Source organism: Perognathus longimembris, chromosome 28, assembly GCF_023159225.1.
Source record: "Perognathus longimembris pacificus isolate PPM17 chromosome 28, ASM2315922v1, whole genome shotgun sequence".
Classification (NCBI taxonomy): domain Eukaryota; kingdom Metazoa; phylum Chordata; class Mammalia; order Rodentia; family Heteromyidae; genus Perognathus; species Perognathus longimembris.
Genome location: NC_063188.1, coordinates 67,983,775 through 68,010,052, shown reverse-complemented (window position 1 = coordinate 68,010,052; position 26,278 = coordinate 67,983,775). Strand labels below are relative to the sequence as shown.

Sequence of the window (26,278 nt, the reverse complement as noted above, 5' to 3'; positions counted from 1 at the left end):
AGTAGATTAGGTCAACCTGACCCCCAAATTCTGCTTCTGTAAATGGCTTGCTTAACTTGTTGCTTGCTCTACCCTCCATGTTAACCTACATCTGTGCCAGGCTTGCTTGTTTGTTGCGTGCTCTACCCCCTGTGTCAACCCCCTATATCTGTGCTATGCTTTTACCCTTATAAACACCAGCTCAAGGACTGTTAGTTGTTACAGTGTCAGCACCTGAGTATGCACTGTGTCCCTGGCCAGTCAGCCCGCTTTTCACTGTCACAGTGTTAGCTCCCAAGTCCGCACTGCATCCCTGGCTGGACAGCCCACATTTTTAGGGTGGCAGTTTCAGCTCCCGAGACTGTGCTGCATCCCTGGCTGGCCAGTTTGCTTCCCCAATAAATCCATCTTTTTGCTTGAGACTGTCTCTGAGTGGTGAACTCTTGGAGGGATGTGGAATCTCCTCCTTCGAACTCCGTAATAGTTTTACTCAAACCAGACTTTCATTATAGGGCTTGTCACAGTTTGGCAGGCATTAGAATTAATTGGGTACTAATTTCTTCTCAAAATATTTGTTAGTCAAGGAGATTAAGGAGAGTGTCCTCTAGTAAGTATCTTGAATTCTGAAGACACCCAACAAATATTTGTAGAATTGGAAATATAATGTGATATACTTCTTATCCATTTCATTTGCACTTGTTTCTTCTTTATTCTATTTTTTTTGTTTTGTTGTTATTGTTTTTGCAAGTCCTAGTGTTTGAACTCAGGGTCTGAGCACTGTCCCTTGCTTCTTTTTGCTCAAGGCTAGCACTCTACCACTTGAACCACAGTGCCACTTCTGGTTTTTTCTGTATATGTAGTACTAAGGAATTGAACCCAGGGCTTAATGCATGCTAGGCAAGCACTCTACTACTAAGCCACATTCTCAGCTTTATTCCATTTTAAAATCCAGTAAATTACATGACTTAAGAGGCCTAAAAATGAAACTACAGTTCATTTTAAGTTATAATTTCAGGTTTTGTGAGTGTATGTGTGCATGCATGTGCACACATGAGTGCATGTATGTGTCAGTTCTAGAATTGGTTTAGGGAAAGTACATGCTATGTTACTTTGACTTTCTGTGTGTATGCTGATCCTAGGGCTTAAACTCAGGGCCTGGGCTCGGTTACTTAGCTTTTTTGCTCAATGCTAGTACTATACCAATTGAGCCACACCTCCATTTCAGGTGGGAGGGGTTGCTGGTTAATTGGAGCTAAGAGGCTCTCAGATTTCTCTGCATGGGTTAGTTTAGAAGCTTGATCTTAAGATCTCAGCTTCCTGAGTTGCTAAGATTACAGGTGTTATCCATGGGCACCAAGCACCTTGACATTTTATGAATCTTTCTGCCATGTGTTGTTGTCTCTATATTGATGCATAAGTCACTTTTTCTCACACTTTATAGGATAAATTCACTGGGAAACATCTTCCCTTGCTAGTATATAGGAGTGCTTCCATTGCATGGATCATGGTAGTTATGCTTCTAGGCTAGTCTCCATGAATCTTTACCAGCAGATATCAACCTTGGCAAATAGTCTACTACATGTTTTTTTTAACAGCCAAAGATGTCCACAAAAACAGTGAAGTGTAATTAGGTATTCAATTGTACAGGCTACCCGAGTACTACCCCTAATTTCTTTCTCTCACTAGGGATGTTGTGACTCAGGCTCTTTCCCTTATATCATGCTTGGTTGGAAGGCACACTACTGAAACAGAGGCATTAGACACAGAGAGAGGGTCTAGAACATAAATATGTACAGAAGGAAGTACCGTGATTAGAGAGAGTCTAAGGTAATGTTGCCAAGATTCATGAATCTCTGCTACTATGTTGGTAATGGTATGTGTGTTGCCAGAATTTCTAGAATACTTGAATGGCTAAAATCCAGAATTATGACACATCCATATATATAACAGTCTCTGGGTCTACTGGACCTAGCCTATGGAATATGGGCACACAGAAAGAGAAACCTTGGTTCCAGGACCCATGGTACAGAATGTTCCATTGTATGAAGCATGAGAAGGCACACTGTACAACCATGAAGCCAGATTCTGAAGTGGGCACATAAAAGAGATTGAGTGAAGCAATACAGGTTCAGAGATAAAAGTGTTTTCTCTCATATGTGGAAATTACACCTAAAATATATAACATTAAAAGGCAGAGGCACTGGTGGATCAGACCTCTAATTCTAATTACTCATGGTTTTGAAGCTAGCCTAGGCAGGAAAGTCCATGAGACTCTTATCTGCAATAAACTATTCAACAAAGCTGGAAGTGGAGCTGTGGCTCAAGTAGAGTACTCTGGTAGAGTGCCAGTCTTGAGCAAAAAAAGCTTAGGGGACAGCACCCAGGCCTTGAGTTCAAGCCCCAGTACAAACAAACAAACATAAGGAGCCACATGTATACAAACAAGATCAAACTGACTAAAGAATGCTATGGGAGCTCAAGGACAGTGCCCAAGCCTAGAGGTCAAGCCCCATTACTGGCTAAAAAAAAGATACATTAATTCTGTATACTGGGAAATGATCTATTTCACTATGGTAGTAGCTCAGGTGTTTAGAGAAAGGACCCACATATCACAAGGCCACCCTGAACCAGTAGCAGCTCTCAGTTTTAAGCATGGGAGTACACAGTTTTGCCAGAGCCACAATGTTGAAAACAGGGATTCACAGAGTGGCATTTGAAGTTGGAAGAGTTAGTGTTCCTTGTGTCCAAGTAGTGGATTCTTCTGAAACTGTACCTGCCACTCCCTTTCTATGAGTACAATGCAGGGGTTACTGTTGGTTACCTTACAATGAAAGATATAGGTGATCTCTGCAGGGCAAAGGACATAGCTTGCAAGATAAGCAGAAAACCTGAAGATTGGGAAAAGATCTTTACTGGCCATACAATGGACAAAGGCCTCATATCTAAAACATATGCAGAATTAAAAACATTAAATTCCTCCAAAACAAACCCACAATGAACCAACAGCCCCCTCAAAAAGTGGGCTAAAGATTTAGAGACATCTGTGATGAGGAAATGAGAATGGCCAAGAGACATATGAAAAAGTGCTCTACATCACTGGCCATAAAAGAAATGCAAATCAAACAAACATTGAAATTCTACCTCACTCCAGTAAGAATGTCCTTTATCAAGAAATCTAGCAATAATAAATGTTGGAGGGGATGTGTCCAAAAGGGAACCCTACTTCATTGTTGGTGGGAATATAAACTGGTTCTGCCACTCTGGCAAGCGGTATGGAGATTCCTCAGAAGGCTAAACATAGAGCTCCCCTATGACCCAGCAGCCCCACTTTGGGGCATCCACCCAAAAGACCACAAACAAAAACACACTAAAGCCACCAGCACAACAATGTTCATCGCAGCACAATTTGTCATAGCGAGAATCTGGAACCAACCCAGATGCCCCTCAGTAGACGAATGGATCAGGAAAATGTGATACATATACACAATGGAATTTTACACCTCTATCAGAAAGAATGACATTGTCCCATTCATAAGGAAATGGAAAGACTTGGAAAAAATTATACGAAGTGAAGTGAGCCAGACCCAAAGAAACATGGACTCTATGGTCTCCCTCATAGGGGATAATTAGCACAGGTTTAGGCAAGTCACAGTAGAGGATCACAAGAGCCCAATAGTTATACCCTTATGAACACATAAGATGATGCTAAGTGAAATGAACTCCATGTTATGGAAATGATTGTTATATCACTGTTGTAACTACTTTCAACGTGCTATGTGTAACCGTAGCTTCTATTATTGATGATCTTCTTGTATTCCCTTCCTGTGGTTGTACCTACACTATCTCTGTATCTTATCTGAGTACATTGGAAACCATGTATACTGGTATTAGAACTAGGAAACTGAAAGGGAATACCAAAATCGAGAGACACAGGGTAAAAAAGACAAACGACTACAAAAGCAATACTTGCAAAACTGGTGTAAATGAACTGAACAACTCATGGGGAGGAAAGGGGAGGGGTGAGGGGGGAATGAGGGAGGAGGTAACAAACAAAAGAAATGTATCCAATGCCTAATGTATGAAACTGTAACCTCTCTGTACATCAGTTTGACAATAAAAATTTAAAACAAACAAACAAACAAAAAAACCAATGAAAGATATCAGAGTCGTAGCCAGGCAATGTTGATTCACTCCTGTAATCCTAGCTACTCTGGAGGTTGAGATCTGGAAGACCTCTGTTTGAAGACAGCCTGGGCAAAAAAAAGTCTACAAGACTCATTCTCCAAAATAATAAGCCAAAAGAAAAAGGCAGGCTGGATGCATGGCTCAAATATTAAGGGCTTCAACTGGGAGCAAGAAAGATGAATGAGCACAAGGCTCTGAATTCAAGCAAAAAAGCAAAGAGAAGATGGAGGGGAAGGAGAGGGGGAATGGGATGGGGAGAGGGACAGGGAAGGGGAGAAATAAAGGGCAACTGAGAACAAGAGTGGTGACTAATGCCTTTTTTATTCCTAAAGCCACTTCTGGATTTTCAGATATTCTAGTAACCTCATTGAACATTTTATGAAGTTTGTTTTGATGCACTGTGTTCTAATTAGATACTTGACCCATTCAAAGGCTTTTCCCATTCTGGATAGCTATCTCTTACTTGGGGGCAAGGGAGAATGAAGACACTTAACTTATGATCTTCCTGCCTTTTGGGGACTTTAATCCTACATTTTGGTATCCATGCTGAGGTAATTCTATATACTGAATTATTTTCTCAGGAGTACATATGAAGTACACATATATGGATATGGCAATATTTCTTATAAAGCACATTGGAAGGAACCTTGTCTAAAAACACAGAAATAAACCTAGTGCTTTGGATAACACTATTTTTGGGGTGGTGTTTGTGTTTGAACTTAGGGTCATGCACTTACCAGGCAAGCACTCTACCACTTAAATCATTTCCCAGCCTTTTTTGCTTTCCTTTTTTTGCAAACAGGATCATGTACTTTTTGCTTGGTTTCGCCTTGGATTGTGATGTTATGACTCCCACATCACTGAGATTACAGACATTTGCCACCACACCTGACTTGTTGCTTCAGATGGAGTCCTCCTAACACTTTTTGCCTAGGGGGCCTTGAACTGCAATCCTATCTCTACTTCCTGTATAGGTAGTATTACAGGAATGAGCCAATGGCCATGATAAAGCACTTAATTCTGGGATAATTCCAAGGACTAGAACCACTTACATTCCTTGGTATCTATGTTACTTGAGTGTTCATTCTATTAGGAAAGAATTTTGAGTAATACATTGATGTTTGGATCTCACATAGCTGTATTATTTTGGATATGATCTTGAATACAATAATTCTCTGACCTTCAGTTTGTCCAACAATAAATAATATCTATCTTATGGTACAGGAAGCTAGAACAATTAAATGAGATAGCAATATATCGTTAGTCACTTTAGTAGCTTTCAAATAATAATGCATATCACCTACATTATTATGTATTTAGTACAAGTACAGTACCTCTTGGAGAAAAACTGCTGTGGCAGTCCAATGTCTTACAATTAAATGGTAATATGTGATTTAATTAACTTTAATTTACCTGGTTTCTATGCTTCCAACTATCTCAACACTTTTTATGTGTGTGCCAGTCCTGGGGCTTAAATTCAGGGCTTGGGACCTGTCCCTGAGCTTCTTTTGCTCAAGGCTAGTTAGCACTCTACCAGCTGGGCCACAGTGCCACTTCTGGATGGTTTTGGGGAGGGTGGGGTGGGGAGGGGGGGTATTTCATTGAAGATGCGTCTCATGGACTTACCTGCCTGGGCTGATTTCAAACTGCAATCTCAGATCTTAGTCTTTTGAGTAGTTAAGATTACAGGTGTGAGCAACTAGTGCTTAGCTTGTCTGAACATTTAAAAGTATGATCTTTTCATAGAAAACCCATGTAAACCTAAGAACTATAGCCATAAAAGAAAACATGCAAAGCAATATATGTGGAGATGAGTTCAGACACAGGGACATAGGTAATGTTGAGATCCCACTGCAAGTAGATATGGTCACAAAACTTTGGATGGAAGAGCAGAGGACGAAAATAAAGCATAGTTACTGTGTCAGGAAAACGTGTAAAGCATTTCAAAGACTTTCCTCAAAATGTTTAAAAGAAAATTAATATCCACCTATCCATTAACATTTTATTTACTTTATATTACTGACAACAGTACAAAATCTGTGGAACCAAGTAAAAAGAAGACAGCTTCTAGTCAATTATAAAACCATATACTCTTTGAAAAGTTACTCAGCCTCTTTTGCATCTATTTGCCAGTAGCACCCTTCCAAAATAGTGATGTTTGTAAAATGGATTATGTGTCGTTGTACATTTTGTATCAAAGATACAATACTGAGAAGCCCATTCACAAATTCAAATTTTCTCATACATTGTGTCTCTTACTGACATTGTTCCAGACATTTTGTTACACATTTTGTTGTTTTGGCATTACTGAAATTTGAACTTGGGGTTTCATTTGCTAGGGAGGCACTTCATCACTTGATCCACATGTCCTATCCTGTGTTGCTTTAGTTACATTTCAGGTAGATGCCCATTTCTGCCTAGGACTAGTTAAACTCCAAGATCCACCTACCTACAGCTTCCTTCAGAGGTGTAATCAAAGGCAGGAATCACTGCAACAGCCTCTATTTCCACTTTTTATCACATATAACTTAGGTCAAAACTAAATTGTGTCTTTTTCATTTTTGTACAAATATCTTTTCTTTCCCTGTTTCTAAAGCCTTCTGAGAATAGACTGAGGGACATTGTCTAGGAGCATCAAAGTAGCTTCCTTAGGCAAAAAGAACATCTTTCATCATTTCAGAACTTAGTGATTCAAACCTTTGAAGCTTCTTTTTACTCAGTAAAACAAAACTTAAACTAAATTGTCTCTGAATTATCTAGGTGCATTCAATTCCCCAAAAAGGCAAATGTGAATTCTTTTAAGAAATTTAAAAATAATTGTACCATAGAAAGTTTTAGAGTTAGGGTCATGGAAGGAAGCACTTATGCAAGGTGCACAGTATCTCATAATTTTCCTAAAAGTGTAAGGTAATTTGGAGGCTGTGTTTAATGTTTTTCTTCCATTGAGGATGTAAGCAGAGCACCAGTGGCTCACGCTATAGTCCTAGCTACACAGGAAGCTGAAATCTGAGGATCATAGTTTGAAACCAGCCAAAGAAGGAAAGCCCATGAGGCTCTTAGCTCTAATTAAGCACCAAAACGTCAGAAGTGGAGTTTTGGCTCAAGTGGTAGAGTGCTAGCCTTGAATAAAAAAAGCTCAGGGACAGTGTCAAGGCCCTGAGTTCAGCTCCAAAACAAGCAGGCAAGCACGCACTCACGCACACACAGTTTTCTACCTAATTCTGCCTATGATCCTTTAAAAATATGGGATAATGTGCAGTGATGATTGGTTTGCAACAGGAGCTGTGACTGACAAGGAGTAAGGAATGGGCAAAAACAAGACTCACTTACCCAGAGAGAATATTTCCCAAAGCAAAACTCCAAAGGACCACACATCACTCTGGGTGGTATAAATCTTGTCAAAAATAGCTTCAGGTGCCATCCACTTAAGTGGAAGTCTTGCCTGGAAAACCAAAAATAGAGAGGATGATGAGAAGAGAGGCCACAACACTAACAAGGCCCAAGACCCTGGAATTGGTGCAGTACGTCAGAGAAGCTTGAACTTACATCTCCTTTCCAAACATAATCAGGGTCATTGTAGATGTCTCTGGCCAAACCAAAGTCACAGATCTTCACAACATTGCTATCAGCTAGAAGGATGTTTCGAGCAGCTAAGTCTCGATGGATGCACTAAAGAAATGGGAAAAAGATAGTTCTGAATGTTGTGAAGCCCTGGGAAGGTGCAGGTTAACAGATTTTCAGCCATGGAATGGATTGATTATTTAAGTGTGGAAGAGAGAATCAGAATGTGGAAAAGGAATGGGAGACCAGAAAAGAAAAGGAGATGTGGAAAAGGTATACAACTCCAGAGAAAAAATGCCTTACATTAAAATTTACCAAGACATGAATTAATTGATCCACTCCAAAATTTGACTAGGGCAGGGGGTTTTAAATCCCCACTACACTTGCCTGATATCTTCCATTTAGCAACTACTTATACACTTTGCTCATGGATATTGGGTAAATATGTCACCTGAGATTTGAACATAAATGCATCCTCTCCTGCTGTATATATGACTGTAATATGTGGTTCATTTGCATAAGTGCAATGATATCTTAGTTCTTTTCTCTGTTTCTATGCTAGCCCAATGGACTAGTCACCTATTTGTTCATCTGGGCAATCAAAATTAAATTCTTAAAGCACCAGTCTGAGCACATGATATTTCTGGCTAAAATTTATTTGGTGGCAGTTGGAAATCATGAAATGAAGGTGTTTTGGCATTATATGAAGTGTTTGCTAAGCTTCTGGTTCACCAACATCTCCTCCATTCAACTCCATGTATCCTATATATGTTAAAATTTACATGTCTTAGCTGGGCATCGGAGACTCATGCCTATAACCCTAGCTAATCAGGAGGCTGAGATCTGAGGATCATGGTCCAAAACCAGCTTGTCACAAAAGTTTATGAGATAGCTAGAATCTGGAACCAACCCAGATGCCCCTCAGTAGACGAATGGGTCAGGAAAATGTGGTACATATACACAATGGAATTTTACACCTCTATCAGAAAGAATGACATTGTCCCATTCATAAGGAAATGGAAAGACTTGGAAAAAATTATACGAAGTGAAGTGAGCCAGACCCAAAGAAACATGGACTCTATGGTCTCCCTCATAGGGGATAATTAGCACAGGTTTAGGCAAGTCACAGTAGAGGATCACAAGAGCCCAATAGTTATACCCTTATGAACACATAAGATGATGCTAAGTGAAATGAACTCCATGTTATGGAAATGATTGTTATATCACTGTTGTAACTACTTTCAACGTGCTATGTGTAACCGTAGCTTCTATTATTGATGATCTTCTTGTATTCCCTTCCTGTGGTTGTACCTACACTATCTCTGTATCTTACCTGAGTACATTGGAAACCATGTATACTGGTATTAGAACTAGGAAACTGAAAGGGAATACCAAAATCGAGAGACACAGGGTAAAAAAGACAAACGACTACAAAAGCAATACTTGCAAAACTGGTGTAAATGAACTGAACAACTCATGGGGGGGGGAAAGGGGAGGGGTGAGGGGGGAATGAGGGAGGAGGTAACAAACAAAAGAAATGTATCCAATGCCTAATGTATGAAACTGTAACCTCTCTGTACATCAGTTTGACAATAAAAATTTAAAACAAACAAACAAACAAAAAAACCAATGAAAGATATCAGAGTCGTAGCCAGGCAATGTTGATTCACTCCTGTAATCCTAGCTACTCTGGAGGTTGAGATCTGGAAGACCTCTGTTTGAAGACAGCCTGGGCAAAAAAAAGTCTACAAGACTCATTCTCCAAAATAATAAGCCAAAAGAAAAAGGCAGGCTGGATGCATGGCTCAAATATTAAGGGCTTCAACTGGGAGCAAGAAAGATGAATGAGCACAAGGCTCTGAATTCAAGCAAAAAAGCAAAGAGAAGATGGAGGGGAAGGAGAGGGGGAATGGGATGGGGAGAGGGACAGGGAAGGGGAGAAATAAAGGGCAACTGAGAACAAGAGTGGTGACTAATGCCTTTTTTATTCCTAAAGCCACTTCTGGATTTTCAGATATTCTAGTAACCTCATTGAACATTTTATGAAGTTTGTTTTGATGCACTGTGTTCTAATTAGATACTTGACCCATTCAAAGGCTTTTCCCATTCTGGATAGCTATCTCTTACTTGGGGGCAAGGGAGAATGAAGACACTTAACTTATGATCTTCCTGCCTTTTGGGGACTTTAATCCTACATTTTGGTATCCATGCTGAGGTAATTCTATATACTGAATTATTTTCTCAGGAGTACATATGAAGTACACATATATGGATATGGCAATATTTCTTATAAAGCACATTGGAAGGAACCTTGTCTAAAAACACAGAAATATAGTAGGTTATACTAAGTGAAGTGAGCCAGACCCAAAGAAACATGGATGCTACAGTTTCCCTCATAGGGAATAATTAGCACAGGTTTAGGCTAGTCACAGCAGAGGATCCCAAGTGCCCAATAGCTATGCCCTTATGAACCCATAAGATGATGCTAAGTAAAATGAACTCCATGTTATGGAAACGAGTGTTATATGGCTGTTGTAATTACTTTCAACATGCCATGTGAAACCATAGCTTCGTTTGTTGATGATCCTCTTGTATCCCCTTCCTGTGTTTGTGCCCCTGCTATCACTGTCATCTCATCTGAGTACCCTGGATATTGTATATACTGGTATTAGAATTAGGGAAGTGAAAGGGATTATCAAAATCGAGAGACAAAGGATAAAAAGTCAAATGACTCCAAAAGCAATACTTGCAAAACCATTTGGTGTAAACCAACTGAACAACTCATGAGGGGAGAGGGAAAGGGGGAGGAGGGAAGGGGAAATAAGGGAGGAGGTAACAAATAGTACAAGAAATGTACCCATAGCCTAACATATGAAATTGTAAAAAAATAAAAAATAAAAAAATCTGTAAGACTTTTACTTCCAAATAACTACCAAAAATGCTGGAAGTGATGCTGTGCTCAAATGGTAGAGCTCTAGCCTTGAGCAAAATAACTCAGGGACAGTGCCTGGGCTCTGAGTTTAAGCCCTAGGACCAGCACAAAAATATATCTCTATTATAATACTTAAATACAATTTTATCTAAGAAACCTTCATAGATTCAACAAGATTCCTCATATAAGTCAGAAAGCATTTGTTTCATGCATCTGTTATAGGCTATAGACTCTTTTGCTACATACAGTATTTTTCTTACTCACTAGACTCTGAGGAGAGAAAACTTGAATCTTTCATGTCTATCTCTAGCACTTACACAAAGAATATTCTATGCAATCAATATATATTTACCGAATGAATTTTATTTCAATATGTACTAGTAGCCACAACTCAGTAATGGGATTTAAATATTCAACCATTGACTTGTTTAGAGTCTAAAAATTCAATTCCTAGCAACAGAAGACATTCAAGTTGAGTAGCTGTCTGTAAGGTGAATAAACATAAAATTTGCAAACAACAATTAGAAAGAGAGGGAAAATTGTATAAGGTATATGTTAGGAGGACAGAAAAAAAAGTACTAGCTATCACAGACATCACTGTGATGGAAATTCACCAGCCTTGCTTTACCAGTTAGTGGAAGTGAAAAAAGAATATGGGTGCTCACCTTTCTGGAAGCGAGGAACTCCATGCCCTTGGCCACTTGGAAGCTGTAGCAGATCAGATCCTCCAAAGTGAGAGGGCGCTTGTAGAGATCATCTGTCTCTAAAGAAGAACAGAGGTTGAAGAAGAAAGTCAGTAGTTAAAAAATATTCCCCAGAAGCCTGTAGAACTAAAGATACCTGATTTAAACAAAATCTTCCTACAACACAATACCTGCTTTCCACAAAATCTTGGAGAATGGAGGCAATTTTTTGACAACAGGCTTTGATTTTAAGATATCATGTATGTTTATAAGTGATAATCATATACTTGTGGGCATCAAAATAGTTGCAAGCTTATCTCAAGTGGGACAATAGTTTATACCTTGATTGTTCTATGGTTACTGTATATTGCTTCCAAAATGGGATACACCGTTTATCAAGATTTCCTTGTTTTTTTTCTGGGTATGAAAAAGAAGATGATACTCTTTTTGTTGGGCTTTGACTTAATAAAGTATACTATTTGAGCACTTCATAGTATCTATTATAATTCAGTTAATTCATTTATAACTTTTCATACCACCCAATGTGCTTAATTATAGATTTATAAGCATATTTTATCTACCGCTACATGGAAAAAAAAAAAACAGCATCCTTCGTTTCTCTGGGTCTAGCTTACTTCACTTAATAAAAATTTTTCCAAGTCTTTCCATTTCCTTATAAATGGTACAATATCATTCTCTCTAATGGATAAGTAACATTCCATTGTGTATATATACAATATTTTCTTAATCCATTTGTCAAGAGGAGTAGACAATAAAGGGGATAGTGGGAGAGAATGCAGGTGCCAGGTGCCAGTGGCTCAGGCCTATAATCATAGCTACTCAGAAAGCTGGGATATGAGGATCATGTTCAAAGACAGCCTGGGAAAATCAGTGAAACTGTTATCTCCAATTAATCACCAAAAAACTGGAAGTGGCACTGTGGATCAAAGTTGTAGTGCTAGCTTTGAGCAAAAATGAACAGGGACTACACTCAGGCCCTGACTTCAAGCCCCACAACCGACCCCATCCCCCAAGAAAAAAAGAATTCCTTGTAAGTACTACAAAACTGAGAACTACAAGGGAAGGGATTGGCTGAAGGGTGATGAGATTGTTGAAGGAGGTAACACAGCTCAAGATGCATTGTATTCATATACTGCTTTGTTAAATGATACCTCCCTTGTACAACTGCTTAAAAACATTGAAAACTGGGGCTAGGAATATGGCCTAGTGGCAAGAGTGCTTGCCTCCTACACATGAAGCTCTCGGTTCGATTCCCCAGCGCCACATATATGGAAAAAATGGCCAGAAGGGGCTCTGTGGCTCAGGTGGCAGAGTGCTAGCCTTGAGCGGGAAGAAGCCAGGGATGGTGCTCAGGCCCTGAGTCCAAGGCCTAGGACTGGCAAAAAAAAAAAAACATTGAAAACAAGGCTATGTTTTTTGGAGGTCAGAGCTTTAGCATAAAAAATGTCTACTATACATGGTGACAAAAGGCCTAAACTATTATAGTCAGCATGTATGGCCACCATTGATATGTGCCATTCATTGTATCTTTCCCTCCTCTTTTCCTCAATAGATTTAAAGTTCACAGAAATTACTTCTGAACTTCCTAATGTCCATGTACTAGAGTAGTTGCATTAAATTCACAGAGTAAAATGTCCAGTAAAAAAGCACTGGACAAAGTTCTTTACTTTCTTTCACAAGAAGTAAAATGGAGGGGCTGGAGATATGGCCTAGTGGCAAGAGTGCCTGCCTCATATACGTGAGGCCCTGGGTTTGATTCCCCAGCACCACATATACAGAAAATGGCCAGAAGTGGCGCTGTGGCTCAAGTGGCAGAGTGCTAGCCTTGAGCAAAAGGAAGCCAGGGACAGTGCTCAGGTCCTGAGTTCAAGCCCCAGGACTGGCAAAATAAATAAATAAATAAATAAATAAGGAAGGAAAATGGAAACCTAGAGAAGACACGTGAATTCCCAAATGTAACATAGTAAAACAAGCAATAAAATACAAATGTAATGAATTTTCAGGACAGTGCAAGGCCCCTCATGCTTAAACAATGCAGATACCATCTATCAAGGAATTTTTGTAACAAAAGGACTATAAAATGACATTAGCAGAGCAAAGAATACAATCATCAGGAAAGATCAGAAACAGCATTGGAGGCCATAGCTAAGCAGAGACCTCAGGCAAAACAAGACAAATCCTCAGGGTCAACACCTGAATCTCGTAGCTCTAATGAGGATGATGGGGGAGAATTGGAAGAAGTAGGAAACCTGAGTTCAGTTTCTACTCCTTTTATTAATTACTTCTGTTGAACAATCAATCATTTTTTGACTAGACCAAATACTAGACCATATATACTGGTACACATTTCTGGGTAAACAATAGCCCCAGGATATGGCTTTCTGGAGCAACCTGCCAATAGAAAATGCCAGAGAAGATCCCCAAAATGGAATTGAGTGTAGAGTTCTACAACATCTGTCCTTGTCCCCTACTTCAAACTCTTGAACAGCCTTTAGTGCTGGCCACAAAAGAAGGGCCTACTTATACATACCTACTTGGTGGGTGGATGCGGCCCCAACAAGTTGGTGATTACTTCCTTCTTCCTCATCAGATTCACTGTAACTCTTGTCTTCAATGAAACCAGAGCTGGTAGAACTTCCTGTACTAGCCATGCTCTGCAGACGGTACTTAGTCAGCTGGGTAAGATCATTGACCGAATCATGACTAGCCTTCATCTTTTTTTCCATATTGAGCTGAGACTGGTATTTTAAACAGATTCTCAGAATTAGAACTGACATTAAAAATCATCTATTCCGACCCAGTATGTTTCCATTAGAGAAACTAAGGCCCCAAAAATGTATAAGGCAGTAGTCACAGTTTACATAGTTTGAGTCCAAGGTGATAGTAATGAATATCAACCTGAAGTTGTATTCTCTATGCCTTAATACCAGTTAATATATCCTTAATAGGTATAATGCCTAAAGCTAGCCACTTTTGGGAAGGACTTTGTCCCAGAAGTCAGCAGAACTTCCCAGGGCCAGAATATCTTATAGGATATGTAATCCAAAGGATACCAAATTGTTATATTCTTGAACTCAAAAGGGCTTTTCTGGAGCACAGATAATAGAATGGAACCAGATGGTGCTTTAAACTTACTACCTCCTTTCCCTTTGCTAAAATTAGTCTAGAGGAGGGGCTTGTATCTCAAAATAATAAATTACTAGCTAAGTTCAGTACTGAGTCAGATGACTGGAGACAAAGATTTTTTTCTTCATTCATAACCCAATTTCAGATACTTTCCAAATAAAGCATGTGATTATCTGATGCAATTCTTTGCAGTATTCTGAGAAGTGGAGTCAATTAACTTTTCCTCAAATACGGACTGTGGCAGGTAACATGTTCACATGGACATAAAAGGAGAATGGTAAAACATTTGAGTCATTTCATAGACCTAAAAATTATCCACCCTAAAATCCTCACTCTGGAGATCAAAATTAAATCAGAAAGCTTAGACTCATGTCTACAGAAGACTAAGGAAATAGTGGAGTCTGGTGTAAGCTAACAACTCTGGGCTTCAGTGTAATTGAGGCCAACACAAAGCAAAGATATTTCTTTTGATGACAAACTACTTGCTTCAGTACTAATTGGATTAAAATCTCCATTGAACATATAAATGCACACCCTATAAACACTGACCAATATAATCACTGACCACTGCTGTCCAATGATGTTCCTATCCTACCTTTCTTTCCAATTATCAATACAAAATCTACAGAAAGGACTCCAAAATTGGGATTGACTGTGGGGTTCTATTTGGGAACTTACCTTGCAAGCAATAAAATCTCCTCTCTTTCCTCTCAGGAAGTTGGCCAGATTTCCATATTTGCAGAATTCTACTATAATCATCAAAGGACCTGCCAAAAGTTGTTCATGAATTATGATGAGGAGTGGCAAACTTTTTGACTCTCTTTTAGTAACCTTATGACCAGGGATATCTTACAATACCTTGAAATAGCTCTAGTCATGAATCAGTCGAATGTAATTCATATTAGAAAGAATAGTGATGTAATTTATATTAGAAAGAATAGTGACTGCCTTTCCAAAAAAAGACTGATTGGTAAAGGAGGAGAAAGATTAGCAAACATAGTTTGATGACTGGCAAAATAAGGTCAATGAACCTCCTGAGCTTGACTTTGAAGTATATTGAGTTGTGTAACGTGGAAGACACCACAGTCAACAGGGAGAAATAAAGAATTCCAGGTCAGGCACTGGTGGCTCACACCTGTAATCCTAACTACCTCAGGAGGCTGAGATCTGAAGATCTCAGGATCTAAGGATCACAAGTCAACATTGTGAGTAGAGCTATGGGTCAAAGTGGTAAAGTACTAACCATGAGAAAAAACAGCTCAGGGACAGTATCCAGGCTCTGAATTGAAGCCTCACAATCAAGCCCCAACCCCCCCAAAAAGAATTCCAAAGATAAACACCAATGAAAGCAATTCATGGAAATGAACCCAGCACTGCAGAAGAAACTTAAAGGAATTGAACATACAATTCAGAAAGACAATTGCAATCATTATAACCATTAGAGTTCAAGAAAGAATAAATCTAATGAGAAGAATAGACAAATAAGTGGGAATTAGAAAAGAATCAAATATTTTCAACACTGAAATCCAGGACACCATCTGAGTAAGGGAGAAAGACAAGAACAAAGAGTACTAAATAAGCATGGGGGGAGGAGAGGGACAAAGGAATGCAAATTAGCACAAAAATAATAATAAAGACCTAAATAAAAATAGTGTCAACTCTTAATTCAAATAGACTGGCTGAATGGATTGAAAAACAAGATCCTATTGTGTGGTGTCTGTAAGAAACAGAACTTGCTGGTAAAGAATGCACATATTGGAAGTAAAAGAATGAAGGATGACATTTCAAGCAAATATAATCCAAAAGCAAGCTGATAAAGCAAACTGAAGCAAAAATTATTCAGGAATTATAAAGAACACCACTACACAATAATGACAGGAACAAGAAGATATAATAATTTTAAGTACAAAAGTAACAAATGATTGTGCACACAAGCTCATAAAACATTATTGAATATAAAGATACATAAATGTCCAGATAACATGGTAGTGGAAGATTTTGGTATCTCACCATCAAGAGATTATGACAAAGAGTTAACAATGAAGCTTCAAAATTAATCTGCATGATAAATCAAATGGACTTAACTAACATCTGTGCAAAATAGACATTAAATACAAAAAATAGAATAACTTGTTTCTTGCCAAATAATAAATCTAGAAATCAGAAACTCAAATTTACAGAAAGCATATAAGATATGCAGAATGAACTTTATGCTTTATATTGATCATTGGGTCATTGAAGAAATCAGAGAAAATTAAAATCTTCCCAGAGTAAAATATAAATGAGAATATAAAATTCCAAAAATGATGAGATACAGCAATTCTAAGAAGGAGATTTGTAGCCATGATCACCTATATTAAAATTCATAGACAACTCAAAGTAATAACCTAATAATACATCTAAAATGTCTTAGACTATCAAAACATAAAACAAACCTAAAATTAATGGACTATAAGAATAAGAAAACTCAGTATTGAAGTTCATCAACTTGAAATAAAAAGAACAATTTGTAAAATGAATACAACAAAGTTCTTTGTAAAGGTAAGACTTACTAACCCATACCCAAACAGAGATGAAGAGAGAATGCTCAAACTAATAAAAGTAAGAGAACAGGGCTGGAAATGTGGCTTAGTGGTTGAGCGCTTGCCTAGCATGCATGAAGCCCTGGATTTGATTCCTCAATACCACATAAGCAGAAAAAGCTGGAAATGGTGCTGTAACTCAAGTGGTAGAGTGTTAGCCTTGAACAAAAAGAAGCCAGGGACAGTGCTCAGGCCCTTGAGTCCCAAGCCCCAGGGAAAAAAAGTTAGAGAAGAAAGGGAGATATTAAAACAATACCACTTAAATCTAGAGTTTCACTTAGAAATATTTTGAAGAATTGTGGCCTGATAAATTTTTTAAAATCTAGAAGAAATGAGCAAATTTTTATGGACAGATGACCTAAGCTGAAGCATGAAAAATAAGGGCATATTACCAGCAATGAAATTTAAACTTCTCTCCAAATACACAAAACCAAGGACATTTTAGGACAATTTACTGCTGAACTCTACTGGAATCTTTACTTTAATATGAAATAGTACATGGGTACTATTTCATAAAACAAAAGCAGAAGAAACACTTCAAAAATCATTCTATGAAGGCATTATTACCCTGGATAAGGATACAACAACACAAATAACAAATTACATAGCAGGTTTTTTCAATAATACTCAATAAATTACCTGCAAACCAAAATTATCAAAAAATTAACAGATAATTGACCATAAAAAAGTTGATTTTGTACCAGGGTTATAATCATACAAAACATATACAAATCAACACACTTAAAATACAGCACATAAATACAATATCAATACAGACAAAAAAAGCCTATAACTGTATTCATTATCCCTTCATGATTAAAGCCCTGAGAAACTTAGAAGGATAATATATCAACTTAATGAAACCAACAACCAACTTTATGTTGAAAATATTTACTCTAAAATTAGAAATGATACAATAGTGGGCACTTTAAGCACTTTACTCAATGTACTGCTTAAAATTTAATATCATATTAAATGGGGAGAAACTAAAACCATTTCCCCTAAACTCAGGAACAAGCTTCTATTCAACATAGCAATATGACAAGAGGAGGACATCAAAGGGATCCACATTGATAAAGAAGAAATCAAACTATCCCTATTCACAGATGACATGATCTTATATCTGAAGGACCCAAAAAAACTCAGTCCCCAAACTCCTAGAACTAATAAACCATTTTGGCAAAGTAGCAGGATACAAAATCAACCCACAAAAATCAGCAGCTTTTCTGTGCACCAGCAATGTACAAGCATAAAAGGAAATTACAGAAATAATACCATTTACAATAGCTAAAAAAAAAGAATAAATTACCTAGGGATTAACCTAAAGATGTGAATGACCTATAATGAGAACTCTAAAAATCTGAAAAGTGGGCTGGGATGTAGCTCAGTGGCAAAGCGCTTGCCTAGCAAGTGCAATGTCCTGGGTTCAATACCCATTACCAATAATGAAAAGACAAAAAAATACAGTTTAAAAAAATCTGAAAAGAGAAATCAAAGAGGACACCAGGAGATGGAAAGACCTCCCATGCTCATGGGTAGACAGAATCAATATCGTGAAAATGGCCATATTGCCCAAAATGGTATACAAATTCAATGCAATCCTCATCAAGATCCCAGCTACATTCTTCACTGAAATAGAGAAAGCAACACATAAATTCATATGGAACAACAAAAGACCTAGAATAGCCAAAGCAAATCTAGGCAAAGGAAGCAGCACAGAAGGAATCACAATACCAGACTTCGAGCTCTATTATAGAGCCATCATAACAAAAACAGCCTGGTACTGGCATAAAAACAGACTTGAAGACCAATGGAATTGGATAGAAGACCCAGAAATAAAGCCGCATTCTTACAGTCAACTGATATTTGACAAAGGAGCTAAAGACATACAATGGGAAAAAACCATAGCCTCTTCAACTACTGGTGCTGGGAAAACTGGGCAGCCATATGTAGAAAACTCAGAGTAGACCCTAGCTTACCACTATGCACCAAGATCAACTCAAAATGGATTAAGGACCTCAACATTAGACATGAAACCTTGAAACTACTGAAGGACAGAGTAGGACAGACACTAGAACCTATAGGCACAGGTAGGAACTTCCTGAACGTAGTCCCCGGGGCACAACAGATAGGGGAGAGACTCGACAAATGGGACTACTACAAAATAAAAAGTTTCTGCACAGCTAAAGACATAGCCACTAAGCTAGAAAGCCAACCATATGGGAAAGGATCTTCACCAGCACAGCAACAGACAAAGGCCTAATATCTGTCATCTACAGAGAACTCAAAAAACTAACCCCCTCCAAACCCAGTAAACCAATTATTAAATGGGCAAAGGAGCTAAAGAGAGACTTCACAGGAGAAGAGATAAAAATAGCAAAGAAACACATGAGGAAATGTTCAACATTCCTGGCAGTAAAGGAAATGCAAATAAAAACAACCCTGAGATACCACCTCACCCCAGTTAGAATGGCCTATACTCTGAACTCTGGCAACCACAAATACTGGAGGGGATGAGGGGAAAGAGGAACCCTTCTCCACTGTTGGTGGGAGTACAAATTAGTACAACCACTTTGGAGAACATTATGGCGGTTCCTCAAAAAGCTCAGCATAGACCTACCCTATGACCCAGCCATACCACTCCTAGGCATCTATCCTGAACAACAGGTCTCAAAATATCATAAAGACATTTGCACATCCATGTTTATCTCTGCACAATTCACAATAGCCAAGATATGGAAACAACGCAGATGCCCCACTACAGATGAATGGATCAAAAAAATGTGGTATCTATACACAATGGAATACTACATAGAGATTAGAAATGATAAAATAATGGTATTCACAGGGAAATGTTCAGATCTTGAACAAATAATGTTAAGCGAGACAAGCCTAGAACACAGAGAACAAGGGGGCATGGTTTCCTTGATATATGACTGTTAGGGAGGCAGGAGGACATTAGAGACCAGGTATGCAAAACAACAAACTTCTTTTCAAATGGTATTTCCACATGTTTGGGTCAGAGGACTTTACATTATGTATCTAAAACCAAACAACTACTAAACATAAAAGGTCTAGAATAGACCTATCAGTGGATCACAATAGCTCAACAGCTATGTACATATGATCATATAAGAGGAGGATAAGCAAAAACAACTTCAAGAGAAGGACACAGGAGGTTTCTATTGTTGACGTTATGTTTAATGTTCTAGGTGAATTTACTTTGGCATTACCCTACGTGGTTATTGTATATGATTTTGGTACACTAGATATTGATCTAGGGAAGGGAAAGTAAGATGAGGGTGTAAGATATCACAAGAAATGTATTCACTGCCTTATTATGTAAATGTACCCCCTTTGCACAACACCTTGTCAAATAAAATTTAATTAAAATAATTTGGCCCCGAGTAATGAGACTAGAGAAAAATTAAAAGGATACAAATAGAAAAAGCAAATTATCCCTGTATAATCCAAATTGCAAAGTAATGACTTTTTAGTAATTACAAACTATGTGCTTTGATCATATTCCTCTACCATCACTCATTCATGTTCCTACCATCATTTCAGTGGTTCTCCACCCCACCCTAATCTGCTTCCATTTCCTTGTTTTGTGTGTATTCCAGTACTAAGCAATGTCCCTTAGCTTTTTCACTCAAGGCTGGTTCTCTACTACTTGAATCATAGTTCCGCTTATGGCTTTTTCATGGTTAACTGAAATAAGAGCCTTGTGGACTTTCTTGCTGGGGCTGGGTTTGAATAATGATCTCCCCATTGAGAAGCTAGGACTATAGGCATGAACCACCAGTGTTTGACTACTTTCGTGTCCTTTTAAAAATCTATTTTCCTTTATTTGAAAGAGAACATAGTTCAAGAAATAATAACAAGTGGGCTGGGAATGTGGCTTAGTCGTTGAGTGCTTGCCTAGTATGCACAAAGGCCCTGTATTCAATTCCTTAGCACCACATAAACAGAAAAGGCTGGAGTGGTGCTGTGGCTCAAGAGGTAGAGTGCTAGCCTTGAGCAAAAAGAAGCAAGTGACAGTTCTCAGGCCCTGAGTCCAAGCCCCAGGACTGGCAAAAAAATGAAAGAAAGAAAGAAAGAAAGAAAGAAAGAAAGAAAGAAAGAAGAAAGAAAGAAAGAAAGAAAGAAAGAAAGAAAGAAAGAAAGAAAGAAAGAAGAGGAGAGAAAGAGAGAAAGAAAGAAAGAAAGAAAGAAAGAAAGAAAGAGAGAAAGAAAGAGAGAAAGAAAGAGAGAGAGAAAGAAAGAAAGAGAGAAAGAAAGAAAGAAAGAAAGAGAGAGAGAAAGAAAGAGAGAGGAGAGAGAAAGAAAGAGAGAGAGAGAGAGAGAAAGAAAGAAAGAAAGAAAGAAAGAAAGAAAGAAAGAAAGAAAGAAAGAAAGAAAGAAAGAAAGAAAGACAGAGAGAGAAAGAAGGAAAGAAAGAAAGAAAGTAGGCAAGGAAGGAAGGAAGGAAGGAAGGAAGGAAGGAAGGAAGGAAGGAAGGGGAGGGAGGAAGAGAGAGAGAAAGAAAGAAAGAAAGAAAGAAAGAAAGAAAGAAAGAAAGAAAGAGAAAGAGAGAAAGAAAGGAAGAAATAGCAAGAATTGGCAAATGCAGTTGCATCAAACTGAAAGGCTTTCTCACATCAAAGAAACAATCACCAAAGTGATGACACAGCCTAATGAATGGCAGTCTTTGCCAGCTACTCATGGAACAAGAGATTAATAACCAAACTGCATAAAGAACTTAAAGAATTAAACACAAAATGAACAAACAATCCAAATTGTAAGTGGGAAAATGAGTTGGATAGACATTTCTCAAAAGAAGATGCAAATGTCCAATAGATAAAAAAAATTGGAATATTCTTAGCCCTAGAAATGTAAATTATTTCCTTCACATATATGATTTCATGTTTAAAATGACACAAAACTTCACCAGATCACTTTTTGATATGAAAAGCTCACATAAATGCATCAGAATATGAAATAAAGGTACATAAATCAAAGAATTGGATGAAAAAACAATCCTACTCATAAGTCTCAAAAATGTAAAATACTGCTACTTTTGATGCTAAGATCTGAGGATTGCAGTTTAAAGTCAGCCTGGGAAGGCGGTGTAGAACTGACTCCATCTTGTTTAGGGAAACATGGTAGGAAATGTTGGGGGGAATAGAGCTGACGCTATCTTGATTATTAGGACAACCTGGCCCCAAAATTCTGCTTCTGTAAATGGCTTGCTTATTTGTTATTTGCTCTACCCCTGTGTCAACTTCCTACATCTGTGGCACTCTTGCTTTGTTGTATGCTCTACCACCTGCGTCAACCTCCTACATCTGTGAACTTTTTGTGTGCTCTATCCTCTGCTTCAAGCCCCTACATCTGTGCTATGCTTTTAAATTTATAAATTCCAACTTGAGGACTGCCCGGGTTCACGGTGGCAACTCCCAAGTCTGCCCTGTGTCCCCTGGCCGGTCATCCCACTTTTCATTGTCACAGTGGCAGCTCTTGAGTCTATGCTGCATCCCTGGCTGGTCAGTTCGCTTTCTACTTCCCCAATAAATCCATCTTTTTGCTTGAGACTGTCTCTGAATGGTAGACTCTTGGAGGGATGGGAATCCACTCCCTCGAACCCCATAACATTTCTTACCCTGTAACACAGGAAAGTCCACAGCCTCTTATCTCCAACCAACTACTCAGAAAAAGCTACAAGTAGCACTGTGGATCAAGTGTTGGAGTGCTAGTTGTAAGCAAAAGAAGCACAGAGACAGCACCCAGGTCCTGAGATCAAGCCCCAGGACTGGCAAAAAAGGAAAATATCTAGACATATATTTAAGATTTTTTTAATATTTACGAAAACATTTATAGAACACTAATTACAGAAGCAGTAGAAAACACTAGAAGATGGATCTCCTATTTTAATGGATTTGTAGAATTAATTTTGTTTAGGTGTCTGTGTTGATGAAAGCAATAAAGATATTCAATGTGCTAGGTGCCAATGGCCTATGCCTGTAACCCTAGCTACTCAAGAGGCTGAAGTCTGAGGATCAGGTTCAAAGCTAGCCCACATTAGAAAGTCCCTGAGACATTTTTTTTTTTAGTTTTTATTATAAAACTGATCCCTGAGACGTTTATCTGCAATTAACCATGAGAAAACCAGAAGTGGAGCTGTACCTTAAAGTGGCAGAGCCCTAGCCTTGAACACAAAGCTCAGGAACAGTGCCAGAGCCCTGGGTTCAAGCCCCACAACCACAAAGGAAAAACATTCAATGTCATCTCCACCAAAATTCCAATGACCATCCAATTCCTATGGATAAAGAGACGATCACAAATAGACGAAACAATCTTGAATAGAAAGAAAAATTACAATAACTGACTTCAAATTAAGCTACAAAGCCATAGTAAGAAAGACAATATGATGGGCTGGGGATATGGCCTAGTGGCAAGAGTGCCTGCCTCATATATATGAGGCCCTGGGTTCGATTCCCCAGCACCACATATACAGAAAATGGCCAGAAGTGGCACTGTAGCTCAGAGGTAATGTGCTAGCCTTGAGCAAAAAGAAGCCAGGGACAGTGCTCAGGCCCTGAGTCCAAGGCCAGGACTGGCAAAAAAAAAAAAAAGACAATATGGTATCAGCTCAAAAGAGACACAAACTAGTGGATCAGAAGATCCACTGCTCTTTCATCTGATTCTTGATGAGAGCACATAAAACACACATGACAAAAGAAGCCTCTTAAAGAATATTAAGACAATTGGCTATTCATATGTAGAAGACTGAAACTAGAACCTTACCTCTCATGGTATATAAAAATCAATTAAAAATAGATCAAACACCTACATCTAACATCCAGACTTTGAAATAATTAAAGGAAGATACAAGAATAGGCAAAAACGTTCTTTAATAAGATTCTGGTACCTCAAAACATAAAATACCTAGGAATAACCTTAACCAAAGATGTGAAAGACCTCTTTGATGAGAACTTTAAAAGCTTGAAAAAATGAAATTAAGTCAAAACTAAGGAAATGGAAAAACCTCCCATGCTCCTGGATTGGGAGGATTAATATAATCAAAATGGCAATATTGCCAAAGGCTATCTACAAATTCAATGCAATACCCATTAATATCCCAACACCATTTTTTGATGAAATAGAGGAAGCAATCCAGAAATTCATATGGAACAATAAAAGACCTAGAATAGCAAAAACAATCCTAAGCAGAAAGAAGAGTGCTGGAGGAATTACAATACCCAACTTCAAGATGTATTATAAAGCTATAGTAATAAAAACAGCTTGGTATTGGCACCGGAACAGGCCTGAAGACCAATGGAACAGAATTGAAGACCCAGAAATAAACCCACAGAACTACGCCTACTTGCTGGGGATATGGCCTAGTGGCAAGAGAGCTTGCCTCGTATACATGAGGCCCTGGGTTCGATTCCCCAGCACCACATATACAGAAAATGGCCAGAAGTGGCGCTGTGGCTCAAGTGGCAGAGTGCTAGCCTTGAGCAAAAGGAAGCCAGGGACAGTGCTCAGGCCCTGAGCCCAAGGGCCAGGACTGGCCAAAAAAAAAAAAAAAAAAAAAAAAAAAAAGAAGAAAAAGAAAATATAGAACTACGCCTACTTAATCTTTGATAAAGGAGCTAAAACAATAGTATGGAAGAAAGATAGCCTCTTTAACAAATGGTGCTGGCAAAATTGGCTCAACACATGCAACAAACTAAAACTAGATCCTTATATATCACCCTGCACCAAAATCAATTCCATATGGATTAAAGACCTCGAAATCAAAACTGACACTCTGAAAACACTAAAGGAAGGAGTAGGAGAAACACTTGGGCTTCTTGGCACAGGACGGAACTTCCTGAACAAAGACCCAGAAAGGCTACAAATCAAAGAAAGGTTGGACAAATGGGACTGCATCAAACTGCAGAGCTTCTGCACAGCAAAGGACATAGCTCGCAAGATAAACAGAAAGCCCACAGACTGGGAGAAGATCTTTACCGGCCATTCAATGGACAAAGGCCTCATATCTAAAATATATGCAGAACTAAAAAAATTACCCTCTTCCAAAACAAAACCGCAAAGAACCAATAGCCCCCTCATCAAGTGGGCTAAAGACTTACAAAGAGATTTCTCTGATGAGGAAATGAGAATGGCCAGGAGACATATGAAAAAATGCTCTACATCACTGGCCATAAAAGAAATGCAAATCAAAACAACATTGAGATTCCATCTCACCCCAGTAAGAATGCCATATATCAAGAAAACTAACAGTAACAATTGTTGGAGGAGATGTGGCCAAAAGGGAACACTACTTCATTGTTGGTGGGAATGTAAACTGGGTCAGCCACTATGGCAAGCAGTATGGAGATTCCTCAGAAGGCTAAATATAGAACTCCCCTATGACCCAGCAGCCCCACTTTTGGATATCTATCCAAAAGACCACAAACAAAATCACAGTCATGCCACCAGCACAACAATATTCATCGCAGCACAATTTGTCATAGCGAGAATCTGGAACCAACCAGATGCCCCTCCGTAGACGAATGGATCAGGAAAATGTGGTACATATACACAATGGAATTTTATGCCTCTATCAGAATGAATGACATTGTCCCATTTGTAAGGAAATGGAAGGACTTGGAAAAAATTATACGAAGTGAAGTGAGCCAGACCCAAAGAAACATGGACTCTATGGTCTCCCTTATTGGGAATAATTAGTACAGGTTTAGGCAAGTCATAGCAGAGCACCACAAGGCCCAATAGCTATACCCTTATGAACACCTAAGATAATGCTAAGTGAAATGAACTCCATGTTATGGAGACAATTGTTATATCACAGTTGTAACTACTTTCAACGTCCCATGTGTATCTGTAGCTTCTATTATTGATGATGTTCTTGTATCACCTTCCTGTGGTTGTACCTACACTATCTCTGTAATCTTATCTGAGTATATTGGAAACCGTGTATACTGGTATTGGAACTAGGAAATTGAAAGGGAATACCAAAATTGAGAGACACAGAGTAAAAAAAGACAAACGAGTACAAAAGCAATACTTGCAAAACTGTTTGGTGTAAGTGAACTGAACACCTCATGGGGGAAAAGGGTAAGGGGGAGGGGGGAGGGGAAATGAGGGACAAGGTAATAAACAGTACAAGAAATGTATCCAAAGCCTAACGTATGAAACTGTAACCTCTCTATACATCAGTT

The 26,278-nt window shown here is 38.5% G+C and overlaps 1 protein-coding gene across 1 annotated transcript in view; it reads right to left on the bottom strand.

Moving 5' to 3' along the window:
- Positions 1-26,278, bottom strand: part of LOC125344151 (vascular endothelial growth factor receptor kdr-like) — a 206,469-nt gene that overhangs the window by 43,017 nt on the left and 137,174 nt on the right. Inside the window, exons 21-25 of the mRNA XM_048336761.1 lie at positions 15,166-15,254; positions 13,892-14,099; positions 11,323-11,420; positions 7,711-7,833; positions 7,495-7,606 (exon numbers count right to left, since the gene is read on the bottom strand). Of these exons, the coding sequence (XP_048192718.1) occupies positions 7,495-7,606; positions 7,711-7,833; positions 11,323-11,420; positions 13,892-14,099; positions 15,166-15,254 (630 nt within the window). The remainder of the gene's footprint in view (positions 1-7,494; positions 7,607-7,710; positions 7,834-11,322; positions 11,421-13,891; positions 14,100-15,165; positions 15,255-26,278) is intronic.